Source organism: Carassius gibelio, chromosome B5 (assembly GCF_023724105.1).
Source record: "Carassius gibelio isolate Cgi1373 ecotype wild population from Czech Republic chromosome B5, carGib1.2-hapl.c, whole genome shotgun sequence".
NCBI classification, from domain to species: domain Eukaryota; kingdom Metazoa; phylum Chordata; class Actinopteri; order Cypriniformes; family Cyprinidae; genus Carassius; species Carassius gibelio.
In genome coordinates, this window is record NC_068400.1 from 17428512 (window position 1) to 17446875 (window position 18364).

The 18364-nt window shown below is 37.5% G+C and overlaps 3 protein-coding genes across 5 annotated transcripts; 2 read left to right on the plus strand and 1 right to left on the minus strand.

The window, feature by feature from the left end:
• The first annotated feature begins 138 nt into the window (after positions 1–138).
• Positions 139–6246, plus strand: dguok (deoxyguanosine kinase). 2 transcript variants are annotated; one of them, XM_052555660.1, is made up of 7 exons: positions 139–282; positions 494–600; positions 750–949; positions 4218–4365; positions 4445–4560; positions 5519–5618; positions 5815–6246. In XM_052555660.1, exons 1-7 carry the CDS (start codon positions 159–161, stop codon positions 5839–5841), a joined length of 822 nt encoding a protein of 273 aa, XP_052411620.1. In that variant the 5' UTR covers positions 139–158; the 3' UTR covers positions 5842–6246. The 2 variants fall into 2 exon arrangements, with proteins under 2 accessions (XP_052411620.1, XP_052411621.1); XM_052555661.1 differs by having other exon boundaries at positions 753–949.
• Positions 6247–6312: 66 nt separating this feature from the next.
• On the minus strand, positions 6313–11868 carry gtf2h3 (general transcription factor IIH, polypeptide 3). Its single transcript, XM_052555659.1, has 13 exons — positions 11716–11868; positions 11431–11510; positions 11216–11322; positions 11007–11137; positions 10443–10505; positions 10271–10300; positions 10067–10095; positions 9911–9985; positions 9763–9816; positions 8342–8410; positions 8080–8215; positions 6656–6692; positions 6313–6562 (listed from the first exon to the last, which is right to left on the minus strand). Exons 1-13 carry the CDS (start codon positions 11723–11725, stop codon positions 6493–6495), a joined length of 891 nt encoding a protein of 296 aa, XP_052411619.1. The 5' UTR covers positions 11726–11868; the 3' UTR covers positions 6313–6492.
• Positions 11869–12076: 208 nt separating this feature from the next.
• Positions 12077–17157, plus strand: eif2b1 (eukaryotic translation initiation factor 2B, subunit 1 alpha). 2 transcript variants are annotated; one of them, XM_052555657.1, is made up of 9 exons: positions 12077–12156; positions 12939–13040; positions 13118–13254; positions 13897–14013; positions 14099–14211; positions 16122–16190; positions 16440–16515; positions 16639–16764; positions 16847–17157. In XM_052555657.1, exons 1-9 carry the CDS (start codon positions 12087–12089, stop codon positions 17000–17002), a joined length of 966 nt encoding a protein of 321 aa, XP_052411617.1. In that variant the 5' UTR covers positions 12077–12086; the 3' UTR covers positions 17003–17157. The 2 variants fall into 2 exon arrangements, with proteins under 2 accessions (XP_052411617.1, XP_052411618.1); XM_052555658.1 differs by having other exon boundaries at positions 12096–12389.
• Positions 17158–18364: the final 1207 nt, after the last annotated feature.

Genomic DNA, 18364 nt, shown 5'->3' on the forward strand with positions numbered 1-18364 from the left:
GAGGTTGATATTTTTCAAAATGGAAAAAGCGAAACTTTTATTTTGAAACTAAAACTTTCCTCACCCGGAAGCACGTTTCTGCTGAGCTGCTTGATGCACATAAAATGGTCAAGACGGTATTATACATATATGAATGATGTAAATATTATGTTTGTGTGATGTCAGGGACGAGTATGAGAACAATAAGACGCCTTTTCTCGAGCTCTGTTTTATACCGTTTTGCGAGCAGCCACATGAATAGGAGCAATGGAATAAAGAGAGTCTCGATCGAAGGAAACATTGGTATGTTTTGCTTATTATCGTATTTTCATCTTCTTCCTTTACACATGATTCATGTTTACGCTGGTTATGTGAGTATAGTGGAATTTGAAAGATAATAGAATCGTGGTTATCTAATGTGGCATATCTGCTCATTACCAGAGCGGTTGTCACGTGTCGTGATTAGTTTAAAGTTGAGTTGGTAAATGTAAGTGTGTCTTCTGAACATCCAAAGCGGTCGGGAAGTCAACATTTGCCAAGCTGCTCCAGAGTGCAGGACAGGACTGGGAAGTGATCGCAGAGCCCGTCAGCAAATGGCAAAATGTGGACCAAACGACTCAGGTCGGTGTCGCTACACGAGTCATAGACGACAGATCAACACTGGACTGATTTATCACCCTCATAAATGAAGATCGTATAGTGACCATGCATGTCAAGCTCATTCACACAGTATGTTATGCTCACTAATGTGTCTTTTCCTTTCTGTGTAGCAGACTGCGGATGGTGCTCAGCAGTCATCCAGTAACCTGTTAGAGATGATGTACCATGATCCAAAGCGCTGGTCCTACACTTTCCAGACGTTCTCCTGCATGAGCCGCATGCGCACACATCTGCAGCCCCTTGCTGCCAGGTTACTGCAGTCCACAGGCACCCCGGTACAGGTGTACGAGCGCTCCGTCTACAGTGACAGGTGATGGTCAACTCACATTTTCATTCAGAGCGTTTAATTCACAGTGGGTCATATTGATCAGTTACCTTTTTTTTATTTTTTATTTTTTTGATCATTTGCAAAAGCTAGATCACTTCTTTCTTTTGACTCAAGATGCACACCAGTGATGTTTTTTTCTAAGGTACATTTATAATAAAATACGTAAATGTCCTAATTGATCTATGACCTTGTCTTGGCTTAGTCTAAGCCTTGTCTGTGAAACCAGGCTTTTTTACAGGTTTTAATATGTTAGTCAACATTATGTTAAAGGGGTCATCGGATGCGACATGCACTTTTACAAGTCATTTAACTAAAATGTGTGTTAGCAGTGTGTACACAACCACCCTATAATGATAAAGATCCACCCAGTGTTTTTTTTTTTATCTCTAAATCATTTCCCCTTTCTCAAATCAAGGCATTTCCAGATGCCTGTCTGTGTGTCATCACACATACTCAGGCCCCTCCCACATTTGTTGATTGACACTGCGTTTTACCTTAGACCCGCCCTGAGTGAGCTGTCATCAATCTGCCATTGTTTCGGCACCGGAGCAGGTGTAGACAAGAATGTCTCCTAAGAGATTGTTGGATAATGAACATAGCAGTCATCATTTACTCCCGGCATCTTAACCACTGAAGGCACAGTGAATTACTTTAGTTTTTGAAGGGAATGCGCCCCCAATCTACCTAAATGCATCTATGTTCACGCGACTCATTCGTGACCCAGCCTCCCTTACAAAAGAAGCGAGTTCTTTTAGAATCTTTGCAAATTGCTTTTCCTAATAATGTTCTAGTTAGCAAGTTCCACGGCTAAAGGAAACGGTCTCATGAGAATGGCTTGTCAACCCACGGAAGAGATGGGCGGGGTGAGCAGAGCTCATTAGAATTTAAAGGGACATGGATTGAAACAGGTTGCTCTAAAAAATAAAAAAAGGGCTGATTTTGACAAGGTAAAAAGGTGTTTTTAAACACTAACATTGATAAATTTTAACCAAAGTATGTTATAGACCAGGGATCCTCAAATCTGGACCTCGAGATCCACTTTCCTGCAGAGTTTAGCTCTAACCCTAATCAAACACACCTGAGCATGCTAATCAGTGTCGATCAATGTCTTTGGGATCATTCGAAAATGACAGACAGGTGACTTTAATCAGGGTTGGAGCTAAACTCTGCAGTGCATTGGACCTCCAGGGTAAGATTTGAGGAAGGGGGTTATAGACTTTTCATTAAGACCCTAAAGAATCATATAAACTTTTATAAACATCCGATAGCCTCTTTAAGAAACAGTCATGAAAGTGTCTCTCTTTAAAGCACACTTAAAGGACTAATTCACCCAAAAATGAAAATTCTGTCATTAATTAATTACTATCATTTTGTTCTAAACCCATAAGACCTCCGTTCATCTTCGGAACACAGATTAAGATATTTCTGATGAATTCTGGTTCTCTGACCCTCTCATAGACTTCAATGGAATTACCCTGATCAAGGTCCAGAAACGTAGCAAGGACATCAGTAAAATAATCCATGTGACATCAGGGGTTCAACCGTAATTTTTACAAAGCTCCGAGAATAGTTTTTGTGTGCAAAGAAAATAAAAACAATGACTTTATTCAACAAGTTGTCTCCTCCACGTCACCATGGCGCAATTTTGGAGAGACGTATGCTGTTCTGTGTCAGCTGCACAACGTGTTTTCTATGTTGTTTACACTTTGATCTGGATACTCTCAACAATAGCACCAGGGTGACGCAGAGCAGACAAATTGCTGAATAAAGTAGTTTTTGTTTTCATTGCAAGTATTCTCGTAGCTTCATAAAATTACGGTTGAACCCCTGATGTCACATGGATCATTTTACCGATTCCCATGCTACGCTTCTGGAACTTGATCGGGGTAATTCCATTGTTGTCTAAAGGAGAGTCAAAGAACTTTCTGAAGATGAACGGAGGTCTTACGGTTTGGAACGACACGAGGGCGAGTAATTAAAGACAGAATTTTAATTTTTGGGTGCACTATGCCTTTAAAGGGGGGGTGAAATGCTCATTTTCACTCAATATCCTGTTAATCTTGAGTACCTATAGAGTAGTACTGCATCATTCATAACTCCAGAAAGTCTTTAGTTTTATTATATTCATAAGAGAAAGATAGTCTGTACCGATTTTTCCCGGAAAAACACGAGCGTCTGGAGGCGTGACGTGTGGGCGGAGCTAAAGAATCACGAGCGCCAGTAGGCTTTTGCAGGAAAGCGTTTGGAAGCTGTGACACCGTGAGGAAAAAACCAACCAAAACAAACCATGGCTTACAGTCAGATTCAGCCTATATTTATGATCCAGAATCAGATCCCGAGGCTGAAACTGAACGAGAGCAGCAGCAGCAACGACTCGCTCCGAGCGGGGCTCGAACCCGGGTCTCCGGCATGGGAGGGGACGCACTAACAAGGAGGCAGAGATATTTGAAGCAGTTTTACTCACCGCCTGCGGTTCCAACACACGATCGTGACCCTTTTTCGTTGGGATTGCATCATCCTTAAGAAATAAACGATACGCAAATCCGTCGTCAAACTGGGCCTTGTTTGTAAAACAAGCATCTTCGAAATGCAGGGAACAAACACTTGCACAACTCCGTTGATGCTCTGTAAAAATAAACTCCATCCACTGGTCCCTTAATGCTGTTTTTTTTTTTTTTTGGTAATCTGTGCAGGGTTGTCTTGCCCTGGCAACCAAAAATACACTTCTTCTGTGACATTTCGTGATGCTCTCGCTCTGATCAGTGATTGTCTGTGCACAGCCTCTCTCTGCTCTGCTATACGGGAGCGCGGGCTCTTCCGGGAGACGTGCCCTTAGCACCCATATAAGGAAATTCCGCTCCATCTAACGTCACACAGAGCCATACTCGAAAAAAACTTTCCGAAACTTGTGACAAACCGGAAGGAGTATTTTTGGAACAGAAATACTCCTTCAAACGTACAACTTAATTTTTGAAACTTTGTCCATGTTTAGCATGGGGATCCAACTCTTTAACAGTAAAAAACTCAGTATGCATGAAATAGCATTTCACCCCCCCTTTAAGTGACCTTTTATTTCAGTAATATTGTATTATCTGCAAGTACATTGTTTTAAATCTATACTTTTAAGATTTGAAGCAAACTGCAAATGCAAAACAATTAAGCACAATTCTTTTAGACGAGAATTACTATTCAATATGTTTATTTTTATGGTTATATTTACATTCTGAGTTTGTATATCCTTCTCTCTCAGGTACATCTTTGCTTTAAATATGTTTGAGCTTGGCTGTATAAACTCAACAGAGTGGGCTGTGTATCAGGATTGGCACTCCTTTCTTGTCGAGCAGTTTGGTCATCGAATTCAACTGGAGGGCATCATATATCTCCGAGCATCTCCACAGGTGTGCATCGCTTTCATTAATCGACTTGAATGTACCGTATTAAATATAAGTTGATGCATTTTAATGTTATGTTCTCCAGACCTGCATGGAGAGGTTAGGCAGACGAGGTCGAATGGAAGAAGAGGGAATTCAGCTTGATTACCTCGAGAAACTCCACACGAAACATGAAGACTGGCTCATCAACAAGAGTACAAAGTGAGTGCTCGTACTTGTTAGTTGAAACACCACACACGTGCAGTATTGCAAGTTGTTTGTGAATAGATAAGATCACTAAAGTTGCAAAGACTAGAGTCTCAAACCCAAAGAGATATTCTTTATAAAAGTTAAGACGTCCAGTCCCCTGAAAATGCCTCGTTTAAACATGCCCCAACATGTCTATGTCACTGTGGGACTATTTGCATAACAGCGCCCAAATGTTCACGTAGAGAAAGGAGTAACTTTTATTGTTGCTTTAAATATTGTTGCTCTCGCCATGTCATGGAGATGCTGTGTTTCATTGCAAAAGTGAAACTACTTTGTTTGGCCTTTCAAAAGAGGACACAACTAGGTATCAGTGGTTAAGTTATATTTACAAAGATTGTTGTTTGTTGTTTCTCTGACCACAAATGCAGATATGGGATTTATGTTTACGTGGCACGATACAACGCGTAAAAAGACCATATAAGTCATTAAAATCAGTAATTTTGTCCCCACTGGATGCAGCAAATGCCCGTTTATAATGGGTTTGTATTGGTTTTGTCTCGTCAATGCACTGGATAGCTGGCCAATCAGAGCTCACCTGACTTTTCAGACCGATGCGCTTTGTAAAAATAAGACCCATTTCAGAAAGGCGGGGCATAGAGGAGGAACAGTAATGTACACTATGTGGAAAATACTGTTTTGTTTGAACCTTAAACCACACAAACACATTGCTTTACACCGAATTCACAAAATAATGTTGTTTTTTTAGCAACTTCATATGACCCTTTTAATAAATTACAAAAATATTCAGCATTTGTTTGTCTTTTAATAAATCACAAGTGGATTAATAATGCTAAGTACACGTTTGCCTATCACTTATGCTTATGATTTTAGACCATATTTTGTGTACAAACCACCAGTGATGATGACAGCAGCGTGTGCTTGATTTGTGCTCCTCTCTTCCTCATCATAGGGTTCATTTTGAGCACCTGGCCAAGCTGCCGGTGTTGGTTCTGGATGCTGAAGTAGAGTTTGAGAAGGACGCTAAGGTTCAAGACGATCTCTTAACAAAGGTATGCCTTCCTCAGAACATCTCTGACAGACTTTCAGCAGGTTTTTGCTGTGCATTACATACATTGCATCTTTAAATTCCTCAAGTCACTCTGCATAAGTTTTTTTTTTTTTTTCTAAATACATAATGCCATTCTTTCTATTTCTATGTATGTTGACACCACATAAACATCATCTAAATTTTCCCCCCTCATCCAGGTGAAAGATTTTTTCAGCGTATTATAAATGACATGATGGGACCGAAGGACATGGATTATTTTGTATGGACCATTTCTTTATGACAGTGAACATCACTTAGGACGGTGGAATGTTTGACCAAGTAGCAGATCTAAATGTTCTTTGCAGCAGAAGACTGTCATCTCTAATGCAGGTTTCTGTACATTCGCGGTGGAGATGAAGTCGGTCTGTGGTTGGCAGTAGAGCACAGAAATCCCACCATGACCAATAACTAGTTAAATAAACAGGAAGTTAGTTTGTTAGTTACTGCACTGAAGATTTTTTTTGCAATTCTGGGTAATAAAAACTGTACTGTGATGTATACTATAAATACTGTGTTGTGATATATAGTTTAAGACCTAACTTGATAAACAGTTACTGTTTTTGATAATTTAAATAAATCTAAATACCTCATTTGTAGTGAAATCTACTCAATTGAAACAAGACATGAGACAGGAATGTGGTATTAAACACACTGACTTTGATTCAAAGGTCTTTTATTTAAATTGTTGGCTACAAGACCTAAACATATTGTTAAAAATAAAACATAGCTTTATTTTTTTTAACCAATTCCAAATTACACAGTAAAAAAAAGGTATGCTTTTCAACAGAATACTAAATGGCACTTTGCAAGTGCAACACACACACTTATTGATGAGGTCAGTTTGCAGTTTTAACTTTTTTCTTCTTTGTTTTAGCCATCTGAGGCAGTGGCATTTTAAAGGCAGTCCTATAAACAGAAGAACAGTGTGTTAAAAGTTGACTGGAAAATTTCAGAAACCATATTATCTGACAGTTCAAAACAAATGGTAAAAAGACTTACTCGCATGTTGTACAAATTGGACTGAAGTTACAGAATACTGGTAAATAAAGAGGAGGAAAATGGTTAAACCACATATTCTAACAATCTCTATGCAATGTAGGATCTTTTGATATATTTTAAGGTTACTTAAAAGCAAAGGAAGAGATAAAATTAAATATAGTTTGATTAGACTGTACATTTAAAATAAGTCCAAGCTACTAAAAACTGTTTCTTATGTTTGCAGCATGTAAGTGACACGTTATCATTTAAGTGACCTTATCAGTTCACAGTATTCAGACTGTAAACATGAGCAGGTCATAATATGAATATTAATATTTCAATTTTAAATAAATACTTTTTATAAGCTTTCTATTCTTCAAATAATTATAATGTTGAAATTTTGTTTTCAACAATAATATTAAAGTGCCCCTATTATGTGTTATGAAAGGTTCATATTTTGGGAGTCAGCAACAATAGGTTGGCATGCATGCAAGGTCAAAAACACTTTCATTGTTTTATAAAATGCATTTATTTTTACCTTATTTGATCAGCGACTATTCGCTCAAAGATTAATTTTTCAAAACTCCTTTGCATGATACTAATCAGCTGTGATTGGTCCGACTGGTCTCGTTTTCATTTCATCCTGACTCTATTGCCTGATAAAGCAGCGTTTGTGAGTGCAGTGCTGCTTTGTTTACATCAGTCACCGGGAAAACCGCTTTTTTTTTACTGCAAAAGTGGCATCTAGTGGCAAAGAATGAATTTGCATTTTCATTCGGACCAACTCAAAAAGACAAACAAGTGGGCGGCAATATGCTAATGTTTCATGTTGACCTCAACATGAAATGGATTGGTATTCGTTTTAAAAACGACTCATTTCAATGATTCAGAGTCGACTCATTCATTTGAGAGACAATTACTTTATACATGGTGCACTTTCAGATTTAAAACTTAAAACAGGATGATTTCATTCACTGTGTTACACTGCATGAAAGACAATTTTCAAAAATCCATAATATGGACACTTTAATCAGAAGTTTTTGTTGAGCATCAAATCAGCATATTAGACTGATTTCTGAAAGATCATGTAACACTAAAGACTAGGAAAATAATGCTGAAAATTCAGCTTTGATCTCGGGAATGAATTACATTCTACCTTATATTTACATAGAAAACTGTTTTAAATAGTAATAACATTTAACAAGATTACTTTTTTACTGTGTTTTGATCAAATAAATGCAGCCTTGGTGAGCAGAAAGAAATTCTTTAAAGATATTTTTTTTTTTTTTTTCACAGACCACAAACCTTTGGACGGTTGTGTGTCATAGATGACCTAACGCTCACATGCACTAGACACAAGAGTCTGAAACAAGCCTAAATCTAACAAAAACATTTAAACACGTCTCTCCTAGCTGCTAAGGAATAAAAGGTAGATGGAAACATACTTGACAGGCACACTGAACAGACGTAGCCAATTTCAATCAGGTTGCGGTGGCAGAAGCAAGCAGCCCTGTAGTCTACGTGTACCGGAGGAGGCAATAACAGCTGCGATCTCTGGTCTGCGTCTGGTAAAAATACCCACTGACACACAACCAGCAGTTACAGTCTCAGCAAGAGAATATTTGAAATATAAAACAACAAAATAACCTGTTTGAATACAGTTTTGATTGGGATAGTAACAAGTTCAAAATTGCACAAATTTCTCACCAACAAATACTGTGTGAGAGCGATCTTCTGGGGAATTCTGAGATACAAGCCTCCTGTTATGTCACAAGCCTGTTGAAAGACAAACAGAAGTGTAAATTGTTTCACACTTAAATCAAAAAATTACATAATGAAAATTCAAATGTGCATCGTGAATGCTGCAAAAAAAAATAACCAAATCAAATCTTTGACAAGAATGTAAACAAAAAGTACGGTGTGTTCATGTTGTTTGACTGTTCAGCTGACAAAATGTCTTAAAGGTGCCGTGTGTAGGATTGACACCGAGTGGTTGAACTAGGTATTGTAGTCTAAATTCTAAATATTGGAGAGGGTTTTTTTTTCACCTGGCCCCTCCTCCTCAGACTTGACACACATGTACTGTAGGTTGCCAGATTGATGATACCAACAGGAATGAGCGCACCTGATGGTGAATAAATTGAAACACACTGTGTTTTCCGTCAACTGGCAACCCTGGGTGCCGAAATACAATTGGATAAACTGGCAGTGGGCAGGTTTCACAAACCAAAACAGAGAAGGACATTCAGGCCTGGAACGACCATTTTCAAAGAGAATAACTGACTGTAGCTTTTTTTTTTCTTTCAGATAAACAAATGTTAATTTAATGTTTCTTTAATATCTAGAAAATACATTATGGCATTTTTTTGCTTTAGTGGAGTCAAAAACTTACATACAGCACCTTTAAAGTTTTAATTGGTTATAAGTTGATTATAAAATGACATGATCCAGGATCTTTATATATTGCATGCCATTGTAAAGGTACAATCTGTTTGGCCATCAGGAAGCAAAGTTTTGTTTTAAGGATGTTACTATAACCAAGCGCTTATGAAAAAGAAACAATTAATGCACTAGCAAACGTGTCATCAAATGTTTGAAAAATTGACATGAATTAAGTTTAAAATAGAAAAAAGAGCCACTATTATAAACAATTATACTTTTCTTCTATTCTAAGGTAAGACACTGCAGGCAAAATATTAAGATTTAGATTTAAAATTTTAGGCTATTTTTACTCCATTTCAGACTTACATCAGATCGGTTCAGGAGGCTTTTATTTACCCACATGAGCCGTGTGGAGCTCTTTTAATGATGGTCGGATGCACTTTATAAAGCTTCTATTGAATATCACCTATTCACTGCCATAATAAAGACTGGAAGAGCCAGGACATTCTTTAATATAACTCAAATTGTATTAGTCTGAAAGAAGCAAACCTCCTTCACTTAAGAATAGCTTGAGGGTGATTAAATCATGGGGTAAGTAATTTTCCATTTTTGGGTGCACTATGCCTTTGAAGTGCTTATTTTATCACACAATCTATTTTCATCTGTAGATTTTAATTGCAATACAGGTGCATCTCTATGAATTAGAATGTTGTGGAAAAGTTATCCACTGTGATCAAATAAAATACCTGCTGTAGTAGTCCGGAGTCAGCGTCCAACACACAGGCATCAATCAGGATATTCTTTGAGAACAGGGAGAATGGAAGTTAAATAATGGAGGCATTATCCAATATCTAGGAATATAATCTATGATGCAAGTTTGTTAGTTGTTCCCACCTTCTTCTGTGCTGCAAAGATCACATTCATGAAGTTCATGTACTGTAATGTAGAATCCTCAGCAGCTTTTATTACCTGAAAAACAATGAAAAATGCTACTGCAGTTATACAATGAAACACTGCATGTTTCCCTGTTAAACCCAAAGATGTTCTTACCAAAATCCTTGATTTCACGTCCTGTCCAGCTGTAAGTAAAAGCACGAGAGTTCAGCCTAAGGGTTAAATATAATCTTTAATCCATTTAAAACAAGATAATTAAAATAACTTTACAGGACTGTCACTCTAAACTATGGAACTTGTGCACAATGTGATTAGATTTTATCGTATTGTGAAACATAAACGAGAGGAAAATGTGCATACCTTGCATATCCTTTGAGATTCTATGTATATCTGAGAGTCATTAAATTAAAGAAAACCGGAGTCTAAATAGTTTAAATATCATATTTAATTCACAAAACACTCTTAGGTTTAAACTGAAATAAAAAGAGAAAATCTGAGCTGCTTATCTGCATAAACCTGAGGTTGAGGATACAGCACAGAGCTTTGGCGAGTGATACGGCCAACAGACTGTCTGTTTGACTGCCATTGACCTCTGCTGTTTATAAAGAAAAAAAAAACATAATTATTCTCTTGTAATATCAAGAATTTAAAAAAGAGTGTCAAGAATGGCATTACATATTAGGCTAGATGCATCAAACCAGTCAGCACAAGTAATACATGTATGAACCCAAGACATTTAGTTTTGTTAAAGGAATAATTGTCTCAAAAATGAAAATTTGAAGATGGACTTTTTCAACCGAGAAAGCAAAATTTGGAACCAGGGACTCGTAATGCCAAGCAATGGAGTGAAGTTAAAAAAAAGCCTTAATGGATTTGTTTCTTGGAAACACAGTTTTTCACTTCACATATGTGACCTGATGGTCTGGACATGTGGATAATTGTGATGTTCTTATCAGCTGTTTGGACTCTCATTCTGACGGCACCCATTTACTACAGAGGATCCATCGGTGAGCAAGTGATGCAATGCTACTTCTTCATTTTAGCAGGACCATTCCTTTAACCTGAATAATAATAATAAATTCATTAAATAACTTACTTCTGTCCATGAGATTCTTGATCTCTTCTGCAAAGAGATCATTGGTAACTGACAGAAGCTCATATTTGCCATCGCTGCTTGCAGATATTTCATCCCCTGATTTCCACTGCTTACTTGGATATAGAAAGTGGCTTAAAAAAAAGAGACATTTTAACATAGTTTTAGAATATGTTTGTTAAATTTTTTTCTGAGAACAGTTAACGGTTTACCTCTTTTGGTACAGGTTTGCAATGATGGCTAGTTTGTTGGTTCTTGACATCACTAAATGGGCATTTGCCAGGACCATCAAAGAATCCAGGCATGTCGAAAGAGTGAACTTAAAAAGAATAAAAAAACAAAATAAAGGGCAATGAGGATAATCGTAATCATGAGGGAAAACATTATGGATTAAAGTCAAAATGACATTGTATGGAAATGAAAGTACCTGAGGCTCCCGCTGAGCTTGTTGGCCCCACCAAATAGGGTTGACATCTAACACAATCACCAGAATATTAATGTCGTCGTCTGCAAACATTATTGAGAGTGATTAGTGATTTTCACATATATCACACGTAACACACTGTTTTATGTCTACTTCACAAAAGAGCATCACAATTCATGTAAGTTACTCCATTCAAACACTCTTCCACGTAAGAAACAAATGTTTAAATGCACAATTGTTTACTTTTTTCAATATATTTTTAAAACATGGTCTATTTGATGTACAAACCAGATGCCATTATTGCGATTCGTTTATCTGTAAATCGCTATGTAAACGTATTTCAGTTAGTATTTCCTTCCATATCGTTAAAATGTGTGTTGTTCCGACGCATTATGAGCTCTTCTTCTGTAGATTCACTGAAGGGTTTGCGAACCAACTGAATAAGTGCACACCGCCACCTCCGTCCTGGAGAAGGAAATAAGAGAACCACCCTTACTTCTCCATATTTTTATGTTTTATTTCATGTAATACTAAATATATCTATCGAAATATATCGATTTATTTTGAGAATAGCATTACAACCTCACATTAATATAGTTTTAAAATGAATTCTCCGTGCGGTTTTGCTCTAGTCCTGTAGGTGGCGATACACACCAAAGATGGTCCAGTCGTCATTAAATAAAGAAAGACGAAGAAGAAAGTGCAAGTCCACTTGCTTACTGCATAGCGGTGATCATTTTAATTACATTCATAAAACAAACATTCTTCTGTTGACAAAGAGGCATCACTTGAAAGGAGTTAGTAGGATATAACGTATTCTGTTGGCAAAAACAAAATAGTTCATCGGGTTCGGTCTTATAAAGTGTGGTGAGAGAACATTGCATCAGCAACGCGTTGTAAGAGAATATTTGCTTCATTCGTCAACAGAGACGCTTTAAACAGTTTTAATATGGAAGAAGGAGGTGAGTTTTGAGAAAGACACAACGCGAAGTGGTATATAATAATTTCAATAATGTGGCCTGCCATTTTGCTAGTAGCTGTGGTCTTCTGAGCATCTTCTAGATTATGAATGAATAAATTAAATTGTTCATTCCGTTATGTTGCGATAAACATAAAGGCAGACTTTCCATCTGCTTTGCTCAATAATATGACTGGGGAAAAATGTGCGTGTCCATGTGCATCTCCACGACAGATGTGACATTCAGAGAACTCAACACTGTTGATTTTGGGAATGTGTTAATGTTGAAATTAAGATAAGATAATATTTATGACTGCTGTAGAACTGTTCATTGTTAAGTTTGTGTAAACTAGTGTAGATAAATCAATTTAATTGAATAGTAAGCTAATGGTAACAAGTTAAGCCTTGCTGTAAAGTGTTACAGAAAAAAAAAAAAAACAGAAAAAGCTTTGCCCACACATTCTCACAATGGGAGTGTAATGTTGTCTACTATCCAGCTCCATTTAGCCAAACACTGAAATGTATTAATTGAATTGAATTTTTCCCCCCTCAGAGCTGGTGAAATATTTCCGAGAGCAGATCAGAGAAGACCCAGATGTGGCTTCAGCGGTGGCTGCTATACGATCACTGCTTGAATTCCTCAAGAGGGATCAAAGTGAGTTTTGTCTTGTTTTCAGGACAGTGTCCAGGGATATGAGATGTGCATGTTAACCAACGCTTGTGCCTCTCTAGGTGAGACCATCCTTGGCCTGCGAGAGAACATGACTAAAGCCATACATAGACTAGAAGAGACGGATTCATCGGTGGCGGTGTCGTCTGGAGGAGAGCTCTTCCTGCGCTTCATCAGTCTCACCTCACTGGAACATCCGGTCGGTTCAGTGTTTCACTCGGTCTAGTTACTCCGTTTAATTGTGCTGCTGTTTACTCTATTAAGATGTTTAGATCTCACTGGCACTACACCGGTTCAAAAGAGATAAGCGTATTGAAATGTGAGAGTGATACTGCCTTCTTCTGCTTGTCAGAAAATGCTGCTTCTCTTTTCTAATGTCACATAATTACAAATGTGCTAATTTACATTTATGGATTTAGTAAACACTCTTATCCAAAGCTCTGTACAAAAGAAAAACTAAACAATTTATCATAGTGCCAGCCAAATTCATAATATTCATGCTAGGTTTATAAGAAAAATAAAATAAAAAAATAGCTTATCATTAAGATGCTATAATTTTAATTAAATGATTTAGTTGTTTAGTTTGTTAATATCATTTAGTTTTAGGTTTTAGTAATTCTGTTGTATGTTAGTCATTCCTATTGGATTTATTTTTTTAAAAATATGCCTATATAGTATTTTTTTTTCAATATATTATCATTATATTGTTTTAAATGCTCTTTAATCACTTTAGTTATTTTTGTTTTATGAGGCTATTATGCACAGTTGGTAATTTTGTTTTTGTTCTGTCATGGCATGATCAACTTTATGGTGATGGTTGCTGTTTCTCTCTTTTTCACAGGATCTCTCACAGTGTAAGAATGTGATGATAGAGCGAGGGGAACTCTTCCTGAAGAAAATATCCCTGTCTCGGGGGAAAGTGGGTAAACTGTGCCACACCTTTATTAAAGATGGAGCTGTAAGTATAGTAGTAGAGGAATTGGGGCATGTCTTTTTTTGTAACTCTTGGTGGCGTTCTGCTCATATCTACCTTCCATCTGCAGAAAATCCTGACACACTCATCGTCCCGAGTGGTTTTAAAGGTTCTGGAAAATGCAGCAGCAGATAACAAACGCTTTACAGTATATGTCACTGAATCACAGCCGGATTCAGCAGGGTGAGTCTTTACAACACCGCTCGAGTGTCTCTTGCTGTCTACTATTCTGGCCTACAAATATAACATGCGGTAACATTGTAACTAAACACAATGGCTTCAGATTTTTTTGAATAAGTTTAAATTTAAGTTTTTGCATAATCTTTTTCAGAACCTAGTAGTTTTGTTAATGAACAACTATAAGCCCCTTTCACACTGCACGTCGGACCCACAACATTGCCTGGTCGCCTTCTGTGTGAAAGCAACCACGTCCCGGAATTGATTACCGAATTGAACCCGGGTCGGGCACCTAGTAACATTGCGGTAATCGATCCGGAACGAGCGCTGTGTGAACAAAAGCCAGATCTAATTCCGTATCGAAGTGATGACGCGCGTTATCGCGCGACTCTTTTACCGGCTGTTTTGAAGGAAGATCAACATTCGCGATGAAAACATATGTGCAAACTGTAATGAAGCAGAGATCAGTTAGTTCCTCACTTTCCGCGCTGACGCAGAGATCGTTTGCTTGCTTCAGTTAAAGTATAACGTGCCAAGCGTTGTCGACTCGTACATTACACGTCAGGCGCTGATGTCACGTGTCGTTACGGGATCTTCAAGGGTTGTGTGTGAAAGCACGCACATATACCGGGTCATCACTGGCAGTGTGAAAGTGCCAAATCTAGCGACCAGGGAACAATTACAGGAACAATTTACCCCTGTATTTGCCGGAATGGCAGTGTGAAAGGGGCTATAGAGGAAAACATTTAAGAATCGTTATTAATAGTTAAAATGGCAGTTTTTTCTAAATTGTAAAAGCTTAAAAATCGTGAGGAGTGTTAAAATAAAGTCTAAGGGGCCGTTTACATCACAACAACATTTAATGCATTTTCACTGTTCGTTTACACGACAATGCCGTTTTGGGGACTGAAAATGCATATTTTTGAAAACGTGTTTCAAAGTGCAGTTTTTTTTTAAACGCAACCATTTCGGTTTCTGTGTAAACACCCAATAAAGGAATCTTTGAAAATGGTGATGTCATGCGCGTGGGTAGTACGTGTTTGGTTTGTAGGCATGCGCAGTACATCCTGATTTCAAAGACAAGTGCGAACAAACATACACTACACACCAATGGGGGTGTACATGGTACTGTTTCTGCTGCTCAAGAGTTTAACACTTCTTCAGCAAAGTGGATTTACTTCACCAATATTACAACCAACATATAATTGTCACTTCCCTACATGTACTGTTTACTAATGAGGTGACAGCGCCAACTACTGGCCTGGCATACATAATACAGCATTTTTGGATATGTGTTTTAATGTGAATTGTTTTGAAAACATTGTCATGGGTACATGAAACTTTTTAAAATCTCAAGGGAAAAACGTTTCCGTTTTTGACTACATAGTTGTCATGTAGATGTAGCCTATGTCATACGAGAACATAAACAGTTTATTATAAAATATATTAGATCCATGCATCCGTTTTTAAAGGGACAGCAGCCAAATAAAATCTTGCAGTTTAAAAAAAATAACTGAATCAGTTTGGTATTTTCATTATGAATCGATTTTTATGTAATTCATACTGTGAAGACTATGCAGTGTGTTATTTGACTATTCAATTTCTGTTTAATTTTTAAGGATGTTAACCTAAATACCTAAAAACCTAAATAAACCTAGGCTACTGTGTCTAAAAAAAATATATAATTTTATTTTTATTTTACGATTGCATTTGTCATAGTTTATTTTTTCTATTTTATTTACCACTAAATAAGACTAGAATCAAATCTATGCCTAAGTCATAAATCTAGAATCGATTTTTTTGTATCAAATAATGACGTCGGGTATCAATATGTTGCCTATATGTGTGTATTGTTTACATTGTATTTTTTTTATGTCAGTCTTTTCTGAATGTTTTTTCCACTTTTTGCTCCTTAGTAAACTTATGGCCCAGAAATTATGCAACCTCAATATACCTGTTACAGTGGTGCTTGACGCTGCAGTCGGGTAAGTTTTTATTTATTTATTTATTTATTTATAATTGAAAAAGTGTTTTTATGCCACCAAAATATTAATGCTTTTATTCTTAACGCATTCCAAAAACTATTAATCAGAAATACTAGCAATATAATCATTTCTGTTCTCTTGATGGAGCTTTTTAAGGTGAACTTCAGCACCAAACATTGGTTATCATGTAGTGGCTGAAGTTTTTGGTCGCAAATAAGCATTTGCTGCTTATTTTGTGTGATTTTCCAGGTACATAATGGAGAAGGTTGACCTGGTAATTGTCGGCGCTGAGGGTGTTGTGGAAAGTGGAGGTGTTATAAACAAGGTCTGAAACATACATACTTTTGTTTAGTGTCTTGTCTTAAAATAAAATGCATTTAGCTGTTGTGTTATTCTTCTTATTGCATTAATTTCATAGTTTGGTAAAATTATTCCATTTATTTTGTAGATTGGTACCTATCAGATGGCTGTGTGCTCCAAGGCACACAACAAACCATTTTATGTGGTGGCAGAAAGTTTTAAGTTTGTGCGACTCTATCCTCTTAACCAGCAAGACGTACCTGACAGATTCAAGGTAAGCTAACTGAAAAACTTGCTTGGTTGCACATATCACACAGAACAGATGCATAATATCAGTCTTGTTTCTTGTCTTTCAGTATAAAGCAGATATCTTGAAAAGCATGAAAGATCTGAACCAGGAGCACCCCATGATCGACTACACCCCTCCATCCCTCATCACATTACTCTTTACTGACCTCGGTGTGCTGACACCCTCTGCTGTCAGTGATGAGCTCATCAAACTTTACTTGTGATGATGATGATGACTGCTCTTTATAAAGCATTTGTATCATTGACACCAATGTGTGAATGACAACATGCCCCATTAACTGAGAGACCTTGTATTTGGAAAGAATCTCACAATCCTGAAGTTAAGATTAAATTATCTGGTAAAAAAAAAATAACAGAATGGACAATTGATTATTATCTTTCTTTACACAGGAAACAATTTCCCATGTTTGCATATCAGTGAAGGATATTGATTACTGGTAGTTATATGAAGAGGTGGAAAGTTACTGACTAAAGTGGGATTTATACTTTCGACTGGCTCCCCTTCGTGAGCCTCCACTGACCCAAGCGAACTTGGGGACGCGTCGAGTATAAATCAGCCTTGATACTTTCGTTACAGTACTTGAGTAATTTTTTCTACTTTCTTGAGTATAATTACATTTCATTTTACTTGAGTAGAATAAAATTAAGTATTCAACTAAGATACATTTATTTTTCTCCAAAAGAATGAAGTACAAAAATATGGTTTAAAGAAGGCGCTGATGGAGAAACAGAGCGAGCCGGTGTTGTGCCAAATTCTGCACCCTTGCCAGATTATGCACTCCCTCGTTGAAGTCGCTACCTGATTGTCTAATCCCAGTCCCACCCCTAAACCTAACCCTCCCTCACACCTACTCCTAAATCTACCAATACTACGGGGTGTATAACAAAGTGACGGACATACAGCCAAGTATGGTGACCCATACTCAGAATTCGTGCTCTGCATTTAACCCATCCAAAGTGCACACACAAAGCAGAGAGAACAGAGCAGTGTGTAGCCATTTATACTATGGCACCCAGGGAGCAGTTGGGGGTTTGCTGCCTTGCTCAAGGGCTTCTCAGTCATGGTGTTGCCGGCCCAAGAATCGAACCCACAACCTTAGGGTTAGGAGTCAAACTCTTTAACCACTAGGCCACAACTTCCCCAAAGTTCCAGCATTTGACAGGCACTTTTTTGAACTCCTGGGGTGGAGCCCTGCGCTTCAGCAAATAACAGACAGGTCTGATTCTGGTGCAAAACCAAACAAAACGTCCAGTTCAGCTGCGGGGACGGGTCATTCAAACCGTGCTATGTCGTTTTGAATCTGCATCAGTGTTGATAAGTCCGCCATTTTCCCGTGGAATTGGACTACTTTAAGCTGTAGTCAAGCCAGCAGCACCTTTTTTTTATGCGTGTGTATGTATATAGTACTTCCACTGTGTCCCATATTCCAATACTCATAAAAAGTTTTTCTTTTATAGGTTAGCTCATTCTTTCAATTCATATGTATTCAGAGTGACCCTGACTATCACTGTATTCATTTGCAAGGAATTTTACTGAATAGTTTTGGAGAAAACTCAAAGCAAAA

Coding starts and splice junctions, on each gene's coding strand:
- dguok (XM_052555660.1), top strand. CDS start 159: ATGTCAGGGACGAGTATGAGAACAATAAGACGCCTTTTCTCGAGCTCT. Junction 283..493: donor CTCGATCGAAGGAAACATTG/GTATGTTTTGCT, acceptor GAACATCCAAAG/CGGTCGGGAAGTCAACATTT. Junction 950..4,217: donor CGCTCCGTCTACAGTGACAG/GTGATGGTCAAC, acceptor CTTCTCTCTCAG/GTACATCTTTGCTTTAAATA.
- gtf2h3 (XM_052555659.1), bottom strand. Junction 8,411..9,762: donor ACTCCGGACTACTACAGCAG/GTATTTTATTTG, acceptor GTCTTTCAACAG/GCTTGTGACATAACAGGAGG. Junction 8,216..8,341: donor CTCTCACACAGTATTTGTTG/GTGAGAAATTTG, acceptor GTTGTGTGTCAG/TGGGTATTTTTACCAGACGC.
- eif2b1 (XM_052555657.1), top strand. CDS start 12,087: ATGGTCCAGTCGTCATTAAATAAAGAAAGACGAAGAAGAAAGTGCAAG. Junction 13,255..13,896: donor TCACCTCACTGGAACATCCG/GTCGGTTCAGTG, acceptor TCTTTTTCACAG/GATCTCTCACAGTGTAAGAA. Junction 16,191..16,439: donor GTGCTTGACGCTGCAGTCGG/GTAAGTTTTTAT, acceptor GTGATTTTCCAG/GTACATAATGGAGAAGGTTG.